The following is a 14,414-nucleotide window of genomic DNA, read 5'->3' as shown; positions in this document are numbered from 1 at the left end:
TCACAACATGGGCTACCAGCTATGTAAAGAACAGGTAGAAGAGCCAAAATGGGGTCACTGTAAGAGTTTGTTATTCTGAGACAAAACACAAAAATAACAAACATCCACTTCCATTCATAATTTCTTTTATGGGTCATAAAAGAAATTATGAATGGAAGTCCTCATCTGAGTCACAAAAAATACAAAAAACAGATATATATTAACAAATACATTGTGGATATTTTGAAAACGTCTTAAATAAAATGGCTAAATGTCCAATAGTTAACAAAATAAAGAATGTTTAGGGAGTTTTTTTTATCTGAGGAGGAGAGACCAGCATTTCCAAGCTCTGCTTTTAGGAGGCGGATCTGCAGTTCTGCTTTGGTTTGCTGCAGTTTGGTCAGCTTGATTTGTTCCTCTGCCAGGAGTATCTGTGCTGCTGCTCTTTCAGTCTCTCGTTTTAGAAGTAATTCATAGGCATCATCATTATTTTTCGGCAAAGGATGCTTCAAGCGTCTTTTCTGAGCTCCTGTGACTGCTGGCTCTACCAGTGAGGGTCCAGGTTGAATTTCAATAATAGGGCTGAGATCCAGAATGAATGTTTCCTCTGCATTAGGAGAAACAGGCTCACTTTCCTCTACAATCGTAGGCTCACCATCCCCTACAACACCTTGAATCCCGTGCAGAGCTTTAGAGTTCTCACCTCCAATAATGTCCAGAACCACATCTGTGTATTCACCTTTTTTAAAGGGTTTGTTGCCTGTTTGGGGTTTTTTGGCTTCAGCAAGGTCCTTTGTTGTTCTGGCCCTCAGATTCTTCCATCTAAATTTCATTTGCTCCAAGGTCCTCTTCTGGCCAGACCCCATTGCATTCACATTCTGGGTGATTTCAACCCAAATGTCTTTCTTCCTTTTGTTAGTCACCATTCCACCCGCAACAGAGCTTCCTACTATTGAGACATAATGGCACTTAACACCCTCCAGCAGTGCATGGGTTTCTGCAACAGTGAAATTAGGTCCTTTTGAGTCCATGGTTCCACCTCATCTGTTGCAGTGAACATAGTATTTATAGGCCAGGGGCATGATTGATTTAACTGAACACAAACCACAGCACGTCAGCCAATTGGTGTGTGGGAAATTGACAGCCGTCTTATATTCAGCCTTTCTCAGAGGACTTAGAGAGAGGCACTGACATGGCAGGTATTGTCCATCGCTACCATCGTTTTGGTGGAAGAGGATACTGTCAAAGGGTGTATGTTGAGCGTGCTCAACCACTGGAGCAGTACACCACTGAAGAACTGTATGCTCGCATTCGCTTTGGGAATGCTGATATTAAGTACATTGTAGACCTAGTCAGGCCAAAACATCAACAGAGAACCTGAAGGAGTCACAGTCAGTCTGTGGAACAACAGGTCCTCATTGGTCTGCGCTTTTATGCATCTGGGACTTTCTACCAAGTAGTTACTTGGCTACCAGGCGCAATGTCCCTCTCTGTCATGATGTTTATGATGCACCTGAGCCATTTGAAGAACCAGACCAACCTCTGGCATTCTCTCAGAATGAGTGGACGTATAGTAAGGGATGCAATTGTTAGACATTATTTTCTACAGGCTCATCTTTGATGATTTTTACTTTGAAATTAATATACGGTGATGAATTGAATATATTATTTTTGTTTGTTATTGAAATCTGTTTCGGGGATTATTTCATATTTCATTGTTTTTACTTTACTTAATAGCTTAATTGGTAGCCAATGTCTACTATATCTACTTCATCACTGTTATATAATATAACAACTTTTATAAATAAAAGTATAAACACTAAATGAAACAAATGTATTATTTTACCAATTTTAAAGTTTTTCTACGTTTCCCTCCTGGAATCCACCTTTAAATCCTACCCCCTGTTGGGATCAGGATAATCCAGTTTTTTTGGATCAAAGTTATCCAAATCCTACTGACAAGTTTTGAACAACACAAACTGAAGGTTTGATCCAGATTAGAACTAGGATTGGATTCTGTGATCTAATCTGATTTCAGATTCCTTCTATCCCTTTTGAACAACCCATTTTCAAGATTTGATCCAATCCGATCACCAAAATACGATCAGCTTACCTTTAAACAACTGGCCCCAGGACACTACCCCCATCATCCCTTCTACGTGCATCATAGGAAATCTCACCTGAGCCCTAGAGACACGGATTCTAAAAGATCAAGGTGAGGAGCTCAATCACCCTCCTGCTCCTAAAAATATTTTGTCTGTCCCTTCATCACTCCATCAAGACGTCCTAGCCTTACGCATACGCATCCCGTATGTCCTGTCACAGAGGTGTCCAAAGAACCCTTAATCTCATTAGGCGCAGGTTCTTCTAGCCAGCTATGGAGCACGATGTTCGATAATTTATCTCGGCCTGCAACATCTATTCTCTTCCTCTTTCGGCTTCTCCCATCAGGGGTCGCCACAGCGAACAAGTCGCATGGTAAACTTGGCAATGTTTTACGCCGGATGCCCTTCCTGACGCAACCTTCTCAAAGCAACCGGGCTTGGGACCGGCACAGAGGTAGAGAAGGGAACAGGGAGCAGCCCGGATTTGAACCCTGGTTTCACGGACGGAAGGCGCCGCAAACCAGCACGAGCTGAACCGGCTCCCCGGCCTGCAACATCTATGCCCGCTCCAAATCCTCGAACTCTCCACCCGCTGGTCTGCTACAACCGTTGTCCTTAATCGTCCATGGTCCCACCTAGCTATGGACTTCATCACTGGTTTTCTGCCCTCGCAAGGTAACACCATCATCCTAACCATCATCAATCGTTTTTCCGAGGCTGCCCAATTCATACTCCTGCCTAGTATCCATCCGGTCACGAACACCTATGTCAACATCCAGCTCGATGCCGCCTTAAGGACCCAGCGGCAAGAATTCAAGAAGCTACTATCCTTGCTAAAAAACTTTCTCTTAAGTCATTTCTGGAAGAGAAAGAAATCTGTTAAAATAATTCCTAGTTTGAGTTTACTTCCGGGTTCCAGCATCTGGGTCTGTCTCGTCATACACATCATGACAGTTTTAAGCTTTGAGGATTTATTAAGATGGGCCAACTTGTTGTAAGATCATATTTTAATTACCATGTGCTTTGAACTAGTAAAAAAAAATATTTTGGGGATGTATAATACCCAGTTTTAAGTTATTCTATCTAGGATTTAGCTTTTTAAACCTTTTTCCCCCAAGCATGTCTATGAAGACTCTCATTCATCCAGGTTGGTTCCATTGTAGTAGGTTTAGGGGCTGTCATCTGGACTTGGTTTTAAAAGTTAGTTTCACCTCTTATCCAAGAGGCTTTTCTCAATTCTGAAATAGCTGGTCGAAGAGCTGGTATATATGCGCTCATGGGGGAGGAGTCAGACCTGAAACTGGATGGTATTGTCAACTTACACTGTAAACCCGAATAGTCCAATGAGCTCAAAAGTTTTATAATCACTGAACTCAAAAGTAACAAACAAGTTGAGTCAGCTTAAAACCTATAAGCCGATTGAACTTTTGCCACAGTTATATGTTTATTGGACTAAAACATTTTGAGTAAATGAAACCTTGGAGTCAAAACTTATGAGTAATGAGACGTGATGACGTCGTAACGTACGCCCATGAACGTGAACTCAGCCACAGAAGTCTTCAAGATGGCGGAGGTCTGATGCGAGTGTCAGCTGGCCCAAGTTGATAACGCACATACGTCTAGGTAAGTCGTATTATTTTATTTTTTATTATATTTTATGACTTTCGCCTCTGTATTATATATTTGTTGCTTCTTTTGATGTTCCTTCAAGTATATCCTTTGTATTCATGACGTGCTCCATGAGTTTGTATGTATCTTCGAATATTTGTTCTGAATTAAACAATTATGTATGTTTTGCAGTATCATGTCATCAGAGAATTATTGCTTGTGGTTAAAAGAAGTTGTTGGGGCAAAGTTTCAAGTTTTACTTTTACCGAGTTGGTTGGCGCACATTTTAAATTATCTAACCGTTACTAGCTAACCGTTACTACTAGCTAACCGCTAGCTAGCTCTGGCAGAGCGGCTGCCACAGCCACATATTATACGACTCGGTGGGAATTGCCTTTTTTTTCTACTACTTTTTACCATAGGCTCTGTGATTTGGTAATCGTTATTTTTTTGTGTAACTTGTATTTCACGTAGTAACCTAATAAATGCAAATGTGGGCTAAGCTAGCTGCCTTACGCTAACATGTTCTCGTATCTTCTTTAGTGAACCGGCGGTGCGTTTGAAAAATAAGAGCGAAGGTAAGTTTTGATTGTAAATAACATGGCTGCAATATTTAAGACACGAGCAGCTCCCAGTCCCACGAATCCTCCGGCTATGGAGAACATTTGACCTTATTGAAAAATGAAATTAATTATAAATAAGTAAAAATTTCTAAGCTACCTTAATGTTATGTAGCAGTTATAACTTTGTCCTGAATTGGGCTCGAGTTAAAATACTAAATGTATCATAAAGTTTGCTTAAGACTCAAAAACTGTATTTTGGCCACTGGTTTGGTTGTGATTTGTGTTTCACAATGTCAAATATTTTAAAATAACTTTTTTGTCTCTTCCTAAAACATCCTCTATGTCATTCTAGCTAATGCACAAGTATTTAAAAAATATTAATATAAATCATAGATTACATATTGTGGACAGAGTATTGAGGCTATTGTGAAATGCAGCGGTTTTTCCAAGCTACCAGTAGCTTGAAAAAGCTTTAAAATGTGTTTAACATTTTAAAAAAAAATTTTGTAGATGTGAGCTGAGTTTCATCGCATCACAAATGTCAACCTGCGAAAACCGTTTTATTTTGACCTGGACAGACAGACGCAGAGGATGCTGATCTTGTTGAGAAAGAAGGCAGCACGAACCGGAAGGCTCTATGCGACTTTCTGCACCTCTATGATAAACAGGTGAGGTGTAACTGCATGGCATGATCAACATTATGCATTAGTATAGCTAAAAGAAGGGGCTGACTTGGATCGGTTTATATTAATCACTGAGCGTTTCTAATTCAGTGAATGAGTGTAAATGTTTACTTCACTGGAGAAAAAAACATCAATGTTGATCCCAATGCATTTGTAAATATGAATTTAATGTCATCTTATGTTTGGTGTATTTTTTGAAATAACTGTACAATTTTAAGATTATTAAAAAGACTAGATGAACTGAACTGAGCCAGACCAAAGGGTGCAGTCATTTGAAATATGTTTGCCATATTAATTTGTCTTTGTCTCTGTGCAGCAAGAGCAGACTGCTGATGTCAAAGGTACTCCTGTCCTGTACTGGCTTCCCATATACAAACGTGAGGAGGACCCACAGTTCTTCAAAGTTTGGAATGTAAGTACTTTATGATGGATATGCTGGTTAATACTCCAGCTGTGTGGGTAATACAACTTAACCATAAAGTCATGCCAAAGCAATATTATGTGGCAGAGCACATAGTCTCCTAAAATATTGCACTCCAGCTCATCTGTGCTCCTGTACCTGACCGTGGACCTCGCCTCTGACTCGTCTTGGGCCCACAGCCGTCCCCTATTTCATCTGGATGACGCCAATCTGCTGGACTTAAAAAATGCAGTTGTTGAGCTAGAAAATGTAATTCTTCTCAAAGAGTTCTGGTACATCGCCTGTCCGTCCTGGGGAGGAGTTTTTTTTTATTTTATTTTTATAAAGGAGTTTTTACTAACTGTGTAAAAGGGTCTAATGGCAGGGATGTGATGTGTGTAAATGTGATCCTGTTTTCAGATGTCATATTTTTTATTGTACAGTGCCTTATGGAATCATGAGGACTCTTACAAATAGTCTTATTTTGATTCCATTTGATCTTGTATTATATAAGCTCTGTTCTTCCAGATCCTTTTCAAGCAATAAATCAAGCTCTACATGACTTTAGTTAAAGATCACTGTATTGAATTAAGCAAATGTGATTTAATTGACGTTTTTGTTTTATTTTCTGTCTTTTTAATCAATGCATTTCATCATTTCTGTAATGAGTTTGATAAATATGTGTAATTTTTTTATTGCTTTGACTACAATCCTTGAAATCATTAATTTAAATCAATTTTAATAATTTTCCTGATGTGTAATTTCTGACCTTCTCTTAAAATGTCAATTTCAGGTTGTAGTTTTTGCATAAAGTTTTCTTCCCTCAAGTGATCAATTCTCTCTCTTTAATACTACACTGTATCTTTTCCTTTGCAGATTAGAGTCACCAAAGCCAGACATCAGCTGCACCTCTGTTGGCATTCTGACCGTCAGCAACAACAATACAAGTTCAGTGCATTTCTGTCCGCTCAGTACAGCAGTTGTGGTGGAAGATGAGCTTGTGGTAGGCAAATTTCCTAAATGGGTATTTTTTTGAGCGCTAATGTTTATAGGGAAATGGCAGCCTAAGAAAATACTGTTTTATGTGGGAAAAGTATAAAAAAAAAAAAGGCTGATAAACAATTTTTGCTTTTCTTGAAATGTAAGAATGCTCTTTTTTTATGAAGTTGTATAAGGAAATGGTGTAAAAAAGATTAGTGCTCATTTTTTGCTTTTCTTGAAGACTGATTTATTTATTTTTTATGGCTTGTGCACTTTTTCTTAACACAAATTGTGCTTTGTTTTACCTTTTTGTAGTACCACAAGTTGTTCAAATGTACTTGTGTAAGGTGGTTTAAAAATAAACTTGCAATTACAATTCTGCCTCAGTTTTTCTTTTGTAAAAATGGCCGTGACTAAGAAGGACAAATAAGACTAGTTTAGACTTCAAATGATTAATTTTGAGTTGAGATATATTAAAGTTTTTTAGTTAATTAACTAATGTATTAAGGTTCAATAAAAACAAAATATTCTAGTTCAGTAAAGTAAGAATCTTTAAGTTAGTTAAATAAAAAGTTATAGTTTAATTTTAGTTAAATTGTTTTATTTTATTCAACTCAAAGATTTTAAGTTCAAATAACTTATACTTTTTAAGTAAGTCAACTTAAAAATTATTATGTAATCTGTTTCCTCAAAAATTTTGAGTTCACTGAACTTATTCGGGTTTACAGTGTAGCCTACATGGTTTCGGGTCGTTAAGAGTCCTTTGTCCTCAGCTGGGGATTGGGAATTTCTTGTTTTTAGATTTTGATGTTTTATTTCAAGAATTTTTGTCAAGTAAAAATTACTTGCTGCATGGACAGATAATTTGACTACTTTCTAGTCATTTTTTATCGTTTTTCCTCATTTTTGAATGACGTGTGCAGCATTCAGGAAGTGTGCGCTGGGCTTTCTGGGAGTTGCTTGCTGCCTGGATGTAACACCTCCATTTATTGATGGGGTGTTACATCCAGGCTCAGTGGGTGCAACATAAATGGCACAACCAAGGGCTTACAGTGCAAAGCACCCATGTTTATTTTTAATGTGGAAACACTAACAACAAATATCTGGGGAGGGAAAAAGGCTGCTGTGACAAGCATGAGTCATCCTGCTAGTGTGGCTGCCAGCCATGGGAAAAGTGGGAAGGGAGGAGCCAATAAAGGGCCTTTAAAAACCCTTCTCAATCAGGTCCTTCTGGGGCAGGCTGGGAAACCTGGAGCTGGAATAAAGAAACTAAAAAGACAAGAAATGGTCACCACATAACAGGGGGCTTGCAGGATCTCTGCAGTCCGTTGATGAAGACATCAGTGTCCCTGCAGCTGTCCACATTAATCCTTTCTTCCTCCACCAAAGACAAGATCTCTAAGTATGTGTGATGCTTCCTTCTGAGGAGACTCACATTCTAATGCTAATATAACAGACTATTTTCATTCCTCTTTTTGTTTAATGTTGAAACGGGACGTTTCATCTGGAGGAGGGGACGAATGTAACACGGTTTTTCTTTCACTTTGGTCTTCTGCAGATGACAGGTTCATGACAGGTTCCTGACATGAAATGGGACAAATGGACTTAAAGGACAGAATAAAGTACTGGTCCTCTACACCCAAACGTGTCTCTGAGCTCCTTATTTACATGTAAAACTCTGCTTGTCATGACAGCAGCCGCCTCGCCCTCCATCGGCTGCTCGTCGCCTCTGATTTACTCCACCTGTTCGCCTGAGTATTTATTACTGCCATGCAGCTGCACTCACTGCCGGAACATCAAGTATTCTGCCTGATTCCCAGCTTTCTCATGCTTTACGTTTACAGTCTTCAGCCTGTCTGGAAGCCTGGCTCTTTGCTCCACGTTCTCAAGCTCTCAGACCTTCAGCCGCCTGCCTGCCTGCCGATATCCCAGCCTCTCTACTCTACCCGTGATTCCAAGTTTTCAATAATCAACTTACCTGCCTGTGATCTCACTTTCCACATCGCCAATTCCTACCTCAAGATACCAAGCAGTAAGACATTCCTCTTCTACAAACTCTGTGTTCACGGACTTCCTCATTCCAAGACCGGCGTCCCACCCCCTCTCTGAACTCTGGACTCTGCTCTGTTCCCTCCCTCCTCTTATTCCTAATCACCCACAAGTCTGCCTCAGCGCCCTCTGGTGTCAAGTTTCAGCCATCATCCTGCCTGCTCTGGTCCTCAAATAAACTCTGAAGTTCTCTTACTCCTGGGTCTGTCATATTTTGTTGGTCTTCAAGACCAGGGGCCTCATTTATAAACGTTGCGTACGCACAAAAGAAGGCGTACGCCACTCTCTACGCAATAGTTGAGATTTATAAAAAGCAAACTTGACGGGAAAATGTGCGGTCCTCCACGCAAGCTCTGACCCAGGCGTACGCACAAAAACGGGTGAAATGAGAAACGGCGACACCGTTGGTAGATGGAAGAAACACGTGAAAGTGAAAATGACAATACTGCCTCTCAGAAATAACATGAAGACTTCACAAAGCAAGTCTGACAATTAACCGCCTACACGAACACCCGTTTGATCGATCAGCAGTGAAACAAACAAAAAAAACAAACGCAAATTACAACAGAAATTCAAATGAACACATATTTGCAAAAAGAAAAGTGAAATATGTTCTGCAATATTGGCATGTTGTGCAATTCCTCCTCATAAATATTATAGTTAACAGAATGAAATAATGTACAAAACTGATATTCTCGTTAATGTGTCCGTCTGGCGGAGCAGATATAGGTGCGGGCGCGCGGACGGACGGACAGATGTACTAATTGTCCACTGGGGAAAGTTGTTTTCAAATTAAAAAGTTTCTTCATTAGATATGGAATTATGGTATCCATGCATATGCCTTTGGTTTGTTTTATTTTTGATAAAACAATGTATGGCGTATGTCTCAATCATTCAGAAAGCAACAAGAAATTACATTTGCGCTGATCAATTTCCCATTTCCACGTCGATTATTACCGACATCTGTAGCTTGTCAGATGTAATTAAATGGAGGGAAATAAAATGCCCCATCACAATGCGTAATGACGCACAATGGCTGATCTTGCGCTCTTAGAAGATGTGGCAAATGGAAGAATTCGGAGTGAACGCATCTTTAGACAGCAAGGAGACTTGCTGGCAAACGAGGACGAGTGGCTTATGAGCCGGTTCAGACTTCATCGAGCCGTCCTGTTGGACCTCTGCGGGCTTTTGGGCCCGGCGTTACAGAGGAGCACTCGGAGGAACCACGCGTCACCCGGTGCATCTGGCGCTCCGGTGTGTCCCCCCCCCCCGATGGAGCGTTAGCGCGTATTTTGTTTTTGCCTCAACTTTGATGTCCGACCATTTCTTTTTTATTTCGGCCACGGTCCGAGGTTGTGAGGCTACAGCATTTACGGCGTCTGCCACTGTTTGCCACTCACGTGCCTTTTAGGCATTAGTAATGTCCACACTGTGCCCTCCAAACAACACTTTTCTGCTCTTTTCAACCTCGCCAACGATAACTTCTACTTCAAATTGAGTGAAGTTACATTTTTTTGATTTTCTCTCCGTGTTTGCCATGGTTTCGCAAGCCATGAATATTCATTTGTGGGCGTTTCGCAGACTATTTATGGGCAACTATGGGCGTGTCATGAAGCCGCAAAAACAGCGCTGTATTTAGAATCAGTTGTGATTTATTAAGGGAAAGATGCGTAGGATGTGCATGCGCACGGTTTTATAAATCCGAATATTTCTGTGCGTATGCACGTCCTATGTTTCATCCGTACGCCACTTCTGACGCAAATCCTACGCAAAGTTTTATAAATGAGGCCCCAGGTCCTAGCACCGCTTTACCGACACCGAACCCCAAAAGGCTGATTACACTAACAATAATCTGATTTTCTGAGTCGCCAAAAGGTTCAGAATGTCTTTGTTTTATAACCATATCTGGAAATAAAGCTTCACAAAATACTCCTTATCTTTGCTCTTCGAACATGGCTCCAATAAAAACAGACAAATGTTGTTTTTTTCTCGTTAATTTAGGATTTTAAAGTCGTAATCAAAGTTTTTTATTTAATGGCCCTAAAAACTTGGTTTTACGCAACCAAACTTTTATTCCTTGAAAAAAATGCTGTTTAGAAAATGTCAATTTATTTGGTTTCTGTGAGGTTTATATTAAATTGAATCGGTTGGTTCAAAAGGGGCCCAAGTCCACAATTTTTCAAAATAGAGATATTCTATGGTCTTCAAGGAAAAAGCTATTTGATTATGTGCAAAAAAGTCCCATGTCCGTTGTAATGTATTGACTATGCTTGACATTTACAATGCATTATCTCGTGCTATCTTAGATGACCACCCCCTTCCATTGACGTGTTTCCCCTACCATAACAAAGGTGGCTAAAGGTGGAAAGATTTCATGTAAACCATGGACACCAGTGAAGATCACAAATCATTGAAGACAAAAGGTTCAGCGCACTGTCTAGTGGGTCTAGATGACCCAACTCTCAATGTTAAAGTGCCTAGGATAGAACAAGGGTTACGTACAAAGTTCTGGACTTGGGCCTCTCTTGCATGGGTTTAGCTTTATCCCATAGATGGCAGCACTAGTTATCCAATATGGCAGCTCCCCTGTTTAATTCAAGAAGGGGCCAAATCCAGAGACTTTAGTTTGCTAGTCCTCTGAAATGATAAAAGTGAGGTGCTCTGTATTATAGCATTTGTAAGCCATGAACTGGTGCTAAATCTGGGTAAAGTATTAATCATTTTGTGTAGCCTCCCTTTATGTGATGTAAATAAATTAATTTCCTGGAAAAACAAACCTCTTGGGCTTCGGCCCCTTTTGAATTCACAGAGTCAATTGCAATAAAATGGAGGGTAAAAACAACTACCTGGGCAAAAGTTCCACTAATTTAGTAAAAAAGTATTGCAACCTTTTGGAAAAGTAGCTGCAACTTAAATTTTTTGGCGCCTCAATTATTACAAAAAAATACACGTGAGATCGTGAAAGGACTATACATCAATACAGACCACAGAGTTTCTCTTTTTTATTTTTGGTTGCTGTTGTGGAGTAGGACTTTTGTTAAGGAAAAAGTGTACCTTGTCTCAAAATATTTTGAAAAACACGACTCTAGTGATATTTAGTCCACAGCAGAGTTTTATCTTCTCTGACCTGAACTTGGCTTTATGGATCCTTGTTTTTCTGTCACACAGATTTGAGGCAAACATTTGTAAAGAATCTAAATGTTTTTTAACAACGTTTACTTTGTTAGATTACCTTTGCAGAAAAAAGGTGAGTTGAGATAAAGACTTAGCCAGAACAAGAAATCAAACAGATTTTAGTTTTACTCACCTCCTCTGGTTAAAATCCAAACATGGATCAGGAAAAACAAAACACTAAAAAGTTTGTTCATCATCAAAGTTTTCTGAAAAATAAAAACTCCCATTACTCAAATCCTGAAGCCAACTTTTTTGAGACTCTAATAAAAACAATCACTTTGTCTGAAGAACATTTCTCATCTACAAACTGAAAGTACATGAACCATCAGTAATGTGACAGTGGACTGACGTGAGCAACAAGAGACGACTTCCTGTTTCTGAGACGGTTTATTTTTTGTTTCATTTCTCTTCTTTTCTTCAGACTTCAGACTTTTTTTTTGAAGACACAGCAAACAGTCTCATGCTTGTGGCTGTGAACGGTAACTTTTTGTTTCCCTCCTCGGTTTAGCAGGACGGTGAGAAAAGCACAGAGTTTGTCCAATCAAATGCAGCTTGAAGGCCTCCAGAATTGTTCCTGTTCTGAAAAAATCTCCTCTCACCTTAATGGATCTGTCGCTCTGATACTGAAAATCATAAAGACCCTGGAGTTTGAAACTATGGATCTGGATAAACATGTTCATAAACACATGAAAAAGAACACCAAAAAGATCTGAGGCTGATTGATCAGTCTCAGATCCTGCACTGAACTGGGATCAGAATCATCTTTTTGCCCTAGAATTTCACATCTTTGGATCAGGATTAAAGTGATCCGGATTACCAAATTCCCTGATCCAAGTCCACGGATCAAAAATTGTTATATTGGTATTTCAAAACGTTGCTGTATCAGATCAAATGTTCTTAGATCTGTTGGGATGGGGATTGCCAAATCCAGGCGGAGCATTGTCCAACAATGAGGAAGAATCTGCAGGACTTCAGCAGCCAAATCTGAGACTAGTATATACCCCCCACCTTACACAGAATTGAGAAAACCCTCCAGGATAAGAGGCCAACTTGTTATCAGCTTGGAAAACTAAGTCCGGGCAACCTTGTTTTTCTAGACTAGTTCTGCTGTTGTTACGAAAGGCGATGAGGAGGAGGAGGCAGAGGGTTCCAGGGGAAACAGGATCTTTGATAAAGTAAAACAGACTAACAAAACCAAAAACCACTGCTGAGCAAGCTAGGAAAACTCAAAATACACTGGAACTACTAGAAACAGGGAAACATTAACCTATGAAGCAGCACAGGGTTGAAGGGAAAGACAGGACTTAAATACACAGAACAGACGAGACACAATGGAAACAATAATGGCAGATGGGGACCAGAAGCAAAACTTGAAACAACATAATAGGAACCTTTCAAAATAAAACAGGAAACTGAACTCAAAACATTTGATTGTTTTTTAAATGGTTTATTTTAAACAATAAAATAAGAACAATACACAACATTACAATCATCAGTTATACATTCATACAATGACAAATTGAACTTAGTGTAGCAGGATGATGCAGCACAGCTGCAGGCAATCCCCCTGACTTCCTGGAAGCAGTTAAAAATGGTTTGGCCCATCACTTGAGCACTTGTTGTCTGGTGCTCAAACCCCGCCCATTTCCTGGTGGCTATCCCTCTGTGCTTCCTGGTAAGTGTCGCGGTGCCGTCTATGAATCTGCTTTAGGTTGTCCTAAACAAATTGTGTTCTTTAGCTAAAAAAAGAAAAGAGCTCTGGCATCCGGAGCTCCCCTCTACGCCCCAGTGAGCTTAAGGTGTGGATGTGTGTCTCCTCACTGCTCAGGTGATCAGTTTGTTTGGTCTTAGCCTCTTCCTGTTTTTACACTTTATGAATTGTGTTTTGACCAATTTTTGTTTGGATTTAGGGGCAGCAGAGGCGCACTGCTACTTTTGTTTGGCTTCTCTGATTTTTTTATTTGATTTTTTTCTTTTTTCTTAACTTGTCCTGTCCAACAGCTGGGCAGACAGATGAGAGCTGAAGGCCTCTTGTGTTGGACATATTTTAGTTTTACAACAGGGGTTATGAATCTTTTGACAAACTAGAGGTATGTCTGAATAAACCCCTTTTGTAATCGAGGCCAGACTTTATTCATTTTAATTATTTTTGAAATTCTTTTGTGTTGGACCGGACGGAAAAGGAAAGAAGGGGAGAAGAGAGAGGGATGTTAGAAAGAGGGGGATAGGAGGGGGGGAAGGGGGGGTAAAACCATGAAGCATCATAAAGTAACAAGCTACTGGATGTTTATCATTACGGTAAGGTACAGAGAGAATACAAATCTCAAAGGGGCGGGGCCAGTCCACACACACACTCAAATGTTATACAGTAAACCCTTGTTTTTCTCGGGGGTTACGTTCCAAAAAGAACCCGTGAAAGGCAAAATCCGTGAAGTAGAAACCTTTTTTTTTAAACAATTATTATACAATTAAATTCTCTATTATACATTGAAAAGAAAGAAAAAACCGTTTTACAGGCTCAAGCATTTGTTTCACAAATAAAAGTACTTTAGAAAAGGTTTTTCAACAAATTTCTTCTGTACTTAACTGTCAAATAATAATTTGAATCATCGATGTGAACAGAAGGCTTCAAATCGCTGAGATTGGCCCCGCCCACCGCGACCCGAGAGCTGCGGCAGCAAGCAGCCAGAGAACAACCGCCACCCAGGCCATGGCCAGCAGGACCGCCGTGAGGCCCCCAGAGAGCAGGGAGGCATGGGGGGGAAAGAGAGTGCCGCCCCACCCCAACCAGGAGAGCAGCCCCCCCGCCACGCCGGAAGAGCCCAACGCAGGGCCCCACCCGAGAAGGGCACCCACAGCCCCAGACGAGCAC

The 14,414-nt window shown here is 40.2% G+C and overlaps 1 protein-coding gene and 1 long non-coding RNA gene across 2 annotated transcripts in view; one reads left to right on the top strand and one right to left on the bottom strand.

Moving 5' to 3' along the window:
• LOC105353610 (hemicentin-1-like) overlaps positions 1-8,383 on the bottom strand; it is a 703,897-nt gene extending 695,514 nt beyond the window's left edge. The window contains exon 1 of the mRNA XM_023950035.1: positions 8,298-8,383. Coding sequence (XP_023805803.1) covers positions 8,298-8,322 — 25 coding nt within the window. The 5' untranslated portion in view covers positions 8,323-8,383. The remainder of the gene's footprint in view (positions 1-8,297) is intronic.
• Positions 3,413-5,986, top strand: LOC110015698. The gene is made up of 3 exons (XR_002872332.1): positions 3,413-3,707; positions 4,766-4,923; positions 5,255-5,986. It is a non-coding gene; the product is annotated as an uncharacterized LOC110015698 (long non-coding RNA).
• Positions 8,384-14,414: the final 6,031 nt, after the last annotated feature.

The sequence above is a fragment of the Oryzias latipes genome, chromosome 20 (assembly GCF_002234675.1).
Source record: "Oryzias latipes chromosome 20, ASM223467v1".
In the NCBI taxonomy this organism is placed as follows: domain Eukaryota; kingdom Metazoa; phylum Chordata; class Actinopteri; order Beloniformes; family Adrianichthyidae; genus Oryzias; species Oryzias latipes.
Note: the sequence above shows the minus strand (reverse complement) of the source record. Positions and strands in the feature narration are given on the sequence as shown.